The 8805-nt window shown below is 38.9% G+C and overlaps 1 protein-coding gene across 1 annotated transcript in view; it reads left to right on the top strand.

The window, feature by feature from the left end:
- LOC112115976 (leptin receptor gene-related protein) overlaps positions 1–4052 on the top strand; it is a 9274-nt gene extending 5222 nt beyond the window's left edge. The window contains exons 2-4 of the mRNA XM_026655462.2: positions 1182–1257; positions 2154–2340; positions 2991–4052. Of these exons, the coding sequence (XP_026511247.1) occupies positions 1182–1257; positions 2154–2340; positions 2991–3107 (380 nt within the window). The 3' untranslated portion in view covers positions 3108–4052. The remainder of the gene's footprint in view (positions 1–1181; positions 1258–2153; positions 2341–2990) is intronic.
- The last annotated feature ends 4753 nt before the right edge of the window (positions 4053–8805 follow it).

Raw genomic sequence — 8805 nt, 5'->3', positions numbered from 1 at the left:
GCTACAATACCTTCCTGAGCCTGGACACTCCGATTGCCCACGCCGATTCCCTACTATGAGGCTCATCACCCCTCGATTCCCTCCCTGCCCAGTCACGATACTCTCCTGAGCCGTGTCACTCTTGATTCCTCCCACCTGGAGCCTGGACACTCCGATTCCTCCTTTGGAGCCACAACATCACCGAGTTCCCGTTCCCTCCTCCCTGAGCCTCGTCGCCTCTCCCTCACTGGGTCGCCCTCCCCCAGTTCCTCCTCACCTCACTCTCCTCCTTGCCCCCTGAGTCTCCCTGACATCCCTGATTCTCCCGTTCCTTCCGTCCTGGACACCCGTCCATTTCTCCCCGCTGTTCCCCCTCGCCTCCGAGTCTGGACACCCCCAGTTCTCCCTTGCGGCCCCCTCGCACACCTCTGATTCTTCCCCACCCTCCCTGTCCTCAAATCTGGTCCCCCTCAGTTCTCTGGATCCTCTGTTTCTCGTTTTGCCCCCAGAGTAGCTTCCCAGCTCCTCCATCCTTCAGCAGGTGTTCCCTGAAGTGGCTGACATCTGTAAAAGTTGTGAATAGTTTTGAAAGGCTTGAGGTGATGTTACAAAAGCCCATATCCTCAAAGATCAGGATCTGATGATACTTTGGCCTTTTTTAGCTTGGGGATAATCAGAGAGACTTGTTGGTTTCATTTTTTGCTTTCCATGCACTCTTAGGGTGCTACAGTGTGTGGATTGCAAACACAGTAGGGAACAGTTTAAAGTCCAATAAAAGCCTTATTTGTGTTACGGTGTGTCTTGATTTCACAATATATAAAAATGCTATTATTAGATTTTAATGAAACTTTAAAAAGAGTAAAAATCCCCTAACTTCTATTTTGAAGCATCAATAAGTTGTTGCTATGGTCATTCAAGGAAGAATATAGTATCAAGAGCAGAAAAGGTGAAGAATAAAAATCAAACGAATGAGGAATGCACTTGTCTGCTACAATGATCATTAGTAACCAAATCACACAATGAATTGAAATAATGAATCACTTTGCATTGCAGCTGCTGATTCAAGTCAAGGCCAGTTTTTACTGACTCTTGGAGAAAGTTTTGCTGTGACAATGTCAGGGTGACTTCCTCTTAAAGTTATAATAATTATTGTTTTGTTTTGAGTTTTCAGCATAACAATCCATTTCTTTGCTCTTGTACAGCCCTTGTTGGTTTATCCTTCAGTGGAGCCATTGGTCTAACGTTTCTTATGTTGGGATGTGCCCTAGAATATTATGGGTAAGAAATAATTCAGTTCAAAAATAAAAATTGACTTTGTTCTAACTTTGTGTTCTTGAACTGCCCATGTCAATACGCATATGCAGTCTAGTTGTATGTCGGTCCCATATAATTTGGAGTATGCACATTTAACCACTGTTTTATTAGCTAAAAGATAAGTTTAGTAGTTGTTAACTAAGAATTGTGGACTCTGATTGGATGGCTTTGTAACCCATTTAGCTTTGCATTTATGATTATTCATATTAAGCCTACTATCCTAGAACACCATTGTAAGGTCCAGAACCAACACATAATTGATGTTTAACTCCTGTAAAAACTGGACTAAAATCATTGTATACTGAATCTCGGTTGGGTAGAAATATAGTATTGTTTAATGAGTCAGTAATTTTAACTTTGTAGAAGTATTTTTGCAGTAGATTTCTCTAGTATTGATTTGATTTTAATCAATATTTTACTGATTTTATTAAAATAGTAATACGGAATTAATGGAGTAGAGGTGAATTTATCTGACATGCACAAGCAGCATTAAAAAAAATACAAATGATATTTAAATTTTCCTAATTCTAAACAACAACCAGATGGTTTATTTTTGAAAAAATATATAAAAATAACTGTAAAATTCACTGAGTTTTAAGATTAACTATTAGATATACACTTTTCCAATAGTGACTGAAGGGCAAAAACATTAAACATGCTTACATATCAATTGTTTTCTGATCATCAAAAGGCTAAAAAGTAGGTTATTTAGTAGAAACATTGGTCCTGATCTTACAAAGACACACACACTTAATTTTGTGCATGTGAAAATCCCTTTGAAATCTATAAAGTTGTCTGTCTGATTTGATTTCAATGTGAAAAGTAACTTTGTTTTCTTTTTGGGGCTTTTTCTCCCACAGTGTGTACTGGCCCCTGTTTGTCTTGATATTTTACATCCTTTGTCCCATTCCTCACTTCATTGCAAAAAGAGTAAGCGATGACACTGATGCAGCTAGCAGTGCCTGCAGGGAATTGGCCTATTTCTTCACAACTGGAATTGTTGTTTCTGCCTTTGGAATGCCTATAATCCTTGCACGTGTTGAAGCGGTACGTTCTGCTGACTTTCTTATTATTCTCATTCTAATGTATTTTGAAATGCTCTGTATGAAGGACACTATATAAAAACAAATTGTTTTAGCAATTGTAGGTTTTTGACAGTAGGCAAAACCAGAAATGCCCACAAGAGGGTACTCTTATCCCTAGCAACATCTCCTAAGAGCAAAATATTTTTAAGACTGGGGCATGGGATTGTTTGGCTACAAAAAGCTATTGCTATTTATTTTTGCAAATTATTGTTCATTGATATTCCTTGCCTTGATTTTATGGAATATCTTCCAATCTGTAATGCATAGAAGCTAGGAGAAAGCATTGAGTTTGAAAGAATTTTCTGTATCCTGTATTATTTGTTCTTTTTGCCAAGATGATTCTGCTTTAAGATAATTATTTAGTTCTGAAAGATAGTGTATTGCAGAAGACTGTCTAATGAAGGGAGAATTTATAAGTATAATACTAGTTACTTCAGTGCTTGCTAATTGAATGCTTGAACTGAATCAATTGTTCGTTGGTCTTTTCTCTTATGCTTTTAGCACCCGTGTGTGATATTTCATTTAGCTTATCTAATGCATGAAAGTAACACAGATCTGTACACGTCATGTAAACCAAATAAGGATTTTTTTTCTTCTCATCTTGTATTTCAGATCAAGTGGGGAGCCTGTGGTCTTGTGCTAGCTGGCAATGCAGTCATTTTTCTTACCATTTTAGGCTTTTTTCTGGTATTTGGTAGAGGAGATGACTTTAGCTGGGAGCAGTGGTAGGACTTCACTATGATGTTGGTGATATGCAACATACATGTTTATATACTGTATATATGTATGTGTGTATGTTGGAATGTTTGTGCCTGCACATGTAGCCTTATGCTATCCGAACATAATATGCTTTTTTACACTTGTATGTCAGCCAAATTAAGGGGAAAAGAGCCTTCTGACAGCTTTTTAAATAGGTACAGAATAAGCTGAAATCACAATAGCTAAATCTGTCCTTAAATCTTTGTTTACACAGTGTGCACTATTTTATTGATTTTTAGTTTTTAATTTTGATATAATACTATTGGAATGTATGTTGGGAGTCAGCTAACATAGCTGACATTTTTAACAGCATAATCAAAATGGGCCTATATATTGACTGCACAGTTTAGTCTCCTGGTTTCGCTAACTTGATTAACTTCTGTTTTGTGACTAGAATGGAACAAATATTTGCCTTTGTATTCAAATAATTGTAATTTTCAGTAGCTTGTTCTCTCAGTTTAAAAAAAAAAAACCCATTGAATACCTATAATAGCTGCTGCCAAGTATCTCTTGTTCAATCCACAATAAAGGGAGAGTGAGAAGTATTGGATGTTCTAGGAGGCTATGTTCTAATTTCTCTGCATTCTCAGGCTCACCTTTGTATTAATGGCCCATAGTGCACTACCAGAACCACATCTGGTCTTGGATCTCACTACAACAGGTAAAGGGAAAGGAGATTCAACAAACACCCTCCCCTACACTCCTATTCAGCATTCAACAAATAAAAAAGGAAAATATTCTGTTTTCATCCCACTCTAGTTGTAACCGTGGGTGTATGTTGGGGGTAATCTGATAACTCCATTTTAATGTCTTACCGTGTTATAAACTGACATTACTTCTTACCGTATATACTTGTTCATAAGCTGAATTTTTTTAGTAAAAAAGGGAAGCATCAGAGACGGGGGTCGGCTTATGAATGGGTATAGAGAGGTACAGCCCCTCCCCCCAACAGAGGGAGCAAGGAGAGGCAGCACAGCCAGCAGAGACAGAAGGGAAGAGGCGGGGCCAGAGTCTCTCCGCTTCTGGCCACGCTGCTCTCCCCCCAGCCTCTGAAGCAACTTCAGCTCCGGGGCTGGCAGGCTGCAATCGTGTCACTTGGCCCCACCCCCCAGAGCAGGCTGTGGCCATGCCGCCCGGTCCGCCAGAGCACGCTGCGGCCGTGCCACCTGGCCCAGCCCACTGGAACATGCTGCGGCCGCACCGCCCGGTCTGGCCCACTGGAGCAGGCTGCGGCTATGCTGCCCAGCCTGCCGGAGCAGCTCCAGCCAGGCCAGAGACATCCTCCCCTGGCCTTCCCCAGATAAGGTGGGAAGGGATGGAATGGGGAGAGTGTGGGGGTCCCAGGTTAGGGGTGGGGTCATGTGCGGGGTGGTCACAGGTTACTCCCCTGACTCCCAGCTTCTCCCCACCCCCCAAAAAAATTTCCCCACCAGTTGCTGTCCCAGCCCGTCAGGGTAAGTAGCTGACGCGCCTGGACACTGTTTACTTAGGTTTACCTCCGTGCCTGCGGACGCTCGAGGTAAACAAACCATCTCGGACCACCAGCGGCTTATCCCGATGGCCCGGGAGCCAAAGTTCACTGACCCCTGAATTATAGGGTCGGCTTATGAACGGGTTATAAAAATTTTCCGTTTTTACTTATCCATCTTGGGGGGGGTCAGCTTATAAAGGAACCGGCTTATGATAGAGTATATACGGTATGTATAGTTTCCCCACCAAAGAAATATTTCAAACTGCTGTCAAAGTTTATAATCAGAATGCTTTGAACACCTCTGTTGTGTTGTGAGTCAAATGCCTGAATTACAAAGAAATGAAATGTTCCAGTTAGACATCTTTAATACAGCAGATGCTACAGGATTCGGCATTGCCTCAGGTCTTGTCAGTTTTTTAAAAATACTTTTACTCACACCCTTACTTTCAACTCTTGTAAGAAAAAATGGTAATATTCAAACAGTACAATATTTTTAAATGTCATTATTCTAATAAACATTCATATAATCACACTATTATTATATTAGCACATTTTACTACTATGAGATAGTGAATCCTTCAGATTGTGAAGGAAGCATTTAATTTTGTAGAGGTTCATTCTGGCATGACCTTAACTTTAGAGGCATATGTAATACATTTCAGTACACCTGAAAAGGAGCAAGGAACCAGTAACTCTAATTTATTTTGTCATAGAAAAATAGGTGCATCAAATTATGACATTTGCAATTAGAAGAAACTGAATATTTAGATTGGATAGATATTTTAACCACTAATTTTGTGGAATAGCAATTTGAGAAGAAACAGTTTTCATGCTTGCATATTTTCAGCTTATTCATTCGTAACTGAATGTTTCCAGGCTGTGATGATCTGGAGAATAAAATACCATGAATAAATATGTAACAGCCATGAAGAGAATTGATGTGATGCTATCTCCCCTAACCTAGAAAAATATCTGCACAAGCATTGATGTCCAAAGTAACTTTTCACAATTGACATCCTGTGGATTTCCACACAAATAAAGGCTTGAAAAGTAATTACTGCTATGTCAGTACTCTGAGACTGTGGACTTTGGTTTATCCTTCTTATCAGTGAAAAAAATGTAAACTGAAAATATTTTTGAAACACAAATAATGCAATGTACTCAAATTTCACTTTGCTGATAGGAATATGTTGCTTATCATATATTTTGCATAGGTATAGTTTTAAATTTTTTTAGGCACAAAACCGTTATTTTATTTTCCAAGTTGAGACTGCACTATATTGATGTGATGAAAGTTTCCACAGCACTGACGATTAGATGCAACATTTGCTATTTGCTGCATTTTCAGATTGAAGGAAACTGAAAATCATTGAGTGTATCTAAAACACAATTTTTCTTGTTAGTTTTCCTGGCCTCTTTAAAATGATCATTGCGAGGCTTCACTGTAGGACATTTAGCAGAAGAATATGATGTCAAACATCAGCAAACATTCTTGTGTTTTTGTTCATGACTTTCACAATCAAGGCCACTATCCTTATGGGTAAAATTTGTTGCACCATGCTGATTTTAGTGTAGAATGTTATAATTGTAAACTATTACTCAGGGAAGTTACGTGCTCAGATTACGAGTTGAGCTGTTTGAGGAAAATTCACTTTGGTTTATCTGTTTTGCCTGGATTTTGAAGAAGTAATTTTTTGTATTACAGATTGCTGTTCTTTAACTCCACCATTTAGTTGAGTGAAAAATAAGAAAAGGATAGTTTAAAGTACAAGTGATGTCGGTTTCTGCAGATAACTAAGCTTGTGGGTTGCCCCATTAAATTTAATGGAACTAATGTGAGTAAATGATTGGTCCCTCGTGATTTAAATGAATGTTTCATATTTCACTCTTTGGACTTGATACACAGAAATGAAAAGGATGTACTAAACACATTTCTAAGTTACCACTCCAGAGTTTTCTTTAAGGTGGTGGTGATTTTTTTCTTTTACTCAGAAAGGGGGGTTTGTTGTATGGGCAGGTGCTCTATGGAAATAGAGATTGTGAGACATTAACTGTCGATATCCCCTTCTTAATCAGCATGAGAAACAATCTTTTAAAAAGAAAACAAGCCTCCTACTGAGGCTGCTCTAATGCTTTGAAGACTTTTTGTGTTGCACCTAGATGCCATCGGGGTGGGTTCATTACAAATCAGTAGATAGCTGTTGGGTGGAGACAGTAAACATTTTTTTCTGAAAAATTGCTACATACCCTAATTCTCACTGTCGGTTTCCATGCAATTATCATCATAGTTTTTCCTTTTTTAAAAGCAGTTGAAATAATAAAGTCAATAAAGAGTTTAAATCTCAGAATTCTCTTCTGGCCTCCTTAAATCTAAATTTGCTTGAATTAATCTTTAGTTAAATTATCAGCAGTAGGAAGAAATAGCCTTCAGTTTATTTGTCAAGAGCTGTGCCCATTCACAAGAGTCTGGTACACTGACAGCCACTACTAGGCATAAGAGCATCCATTTATTGCAGTCTCCTTATAATGTTTTTTCTTATATGCTAGTGAACATATATGCAAAGTGCCTTAGCCTCAAGATTTATTGTAGGTTTGAGAAGGCATAGACATAAAAACACTATTTTGCAATCGGATTGAAAAACTATCATCACATAATATATATCTTTACTGTTGACTAATAGCCTTTTCTGTATTTCAAAATACAGTACAACTTTTGTAACGTTTGTAAAATATTTCTTTTCCATAATTGCCAGGTTACTGAAATTATTAATACATTTGTAAATTAAAGCAGTCTCAACTTTTTTCAAGTTGTCTAATAAAACTGCCTAAATGTAGATGACGCTCAAGTTGTCCTGTGTCTGTCTTTTGTTGGTTGTGTTTTGAATTTTTTAAAAAATTCTCTGCCTTTTATTACACCTAATGAAGAGAGAGGCTAAGAAACAAAAGCATAATTAACGTTTTAGAGCAAGGATAATGAGCTGCCTAGATGGTCAGTGCTGATGGGATCAAAGCATGGTGAAACAAGTTTCAAAAACCGTATTCTAATTCAGATAGGAACAGTTCCCATTATCTAGTAAAGGTTCCTGCCTAGATTAGAATATGCGTTTGGAACAGTGTTCTGCCATGCTTGCATTCTGTTGGCACTTGCCACCAAAATTATCTTAAGAACGCTGTTCCACTGCACCTGAGTTTAAACCACGTTCTAGCATGCTTATTAAACCTGGTGAAAATGCGGTGGAGGTGGGCCCTCCTGGAAATTAGTCTTTCCTTTAGTGCTTATCACTAATATAAATTGAGTGCTCTGTAGAAGTGTTTCCTCACATTCTTCTCCTATTGCTCTAGCAGAGGAACAGCTGCATGAGTGGTAGCAAGAATGTTGACTGAGCGCTTGTGTTTTTACCACTGTATCCGCTAACCCCGCTCTCAACAGCTGTGCAACTAGCTTGTTTTGAGCATTGACTTAACTTTCCTCTGCCTCGGTTTCTTCATCCATAAAATGGTAACAATATGGAGCCGGGGTCTACAGAGGCCTAAATTATTTTTTTATAGACCACTTTGTACTCCTAGACTAATTGTCACCACACTTTATGGGACTCTCAAAGGATATACACAGTTCATTATTTAATTCACTAGTGAGTAAGCAATGTGCCTGGGTATATGTTAATACTGAGAGAACATCTGTTTCCCATCAAATGGAAGCTGGTTCCAGATATTCTTTCGGTAGGTTAGTCCATGTTGGCGCTCAACTTCATAACTGCCACTCAAAGCTTGTGTGGAGAACCTTTCACAAGAGGACTCCCCTCCCTTACAGATATTGAACATAAGAATGGTTATATTGAGTCAGATGAGTGGTCCATCTAGCCCGGAATCCTGTCTTCCAACAGTGGCTGGTGCTAAATGCTTCAGAAGGAATGAACAGAAAAGGGCAATTATTGAGTGATCCATCCCCTATTGTCCAGTCCCAGCTTCTGGCAGTCAGAGGTTTTAGGGACACCTAGAGCATGGGTTCCATTCTTGTCCATCTTGGGTAATAACCACTGATAGACTTTTCCTTCGTGAATGTATCAATTTTTTAAAAATCCAGTTATGCTTTTGGCCTTCACAACATCCCCTGGCTCTGAGTTCCATAGTTGACTCTGTGTTGTGTGAACCATGTGAACTTTTGTTTGTTTTAAATCTGCTGCCTATTAATTTCAT

The sequence above is a fragment of the Terrapene carolina genome, unplaced genomic scaffold (genome assembly GCF_002925995.2).
Source record: "Terrapene carolina triunguis isolate 2854851 unplaced genomic scaffold, T_m_triunguis-2.0 Scaffold210, whole genome shotgun sequence".
NCBI lineage: Eukaryota > Metazoa > Chordata > Testudines > Emydidae > Terrapene > Terrapene triunguis.
This window is presented reverse-complemented; position numbering and strand designations above follow the sequence as displayed.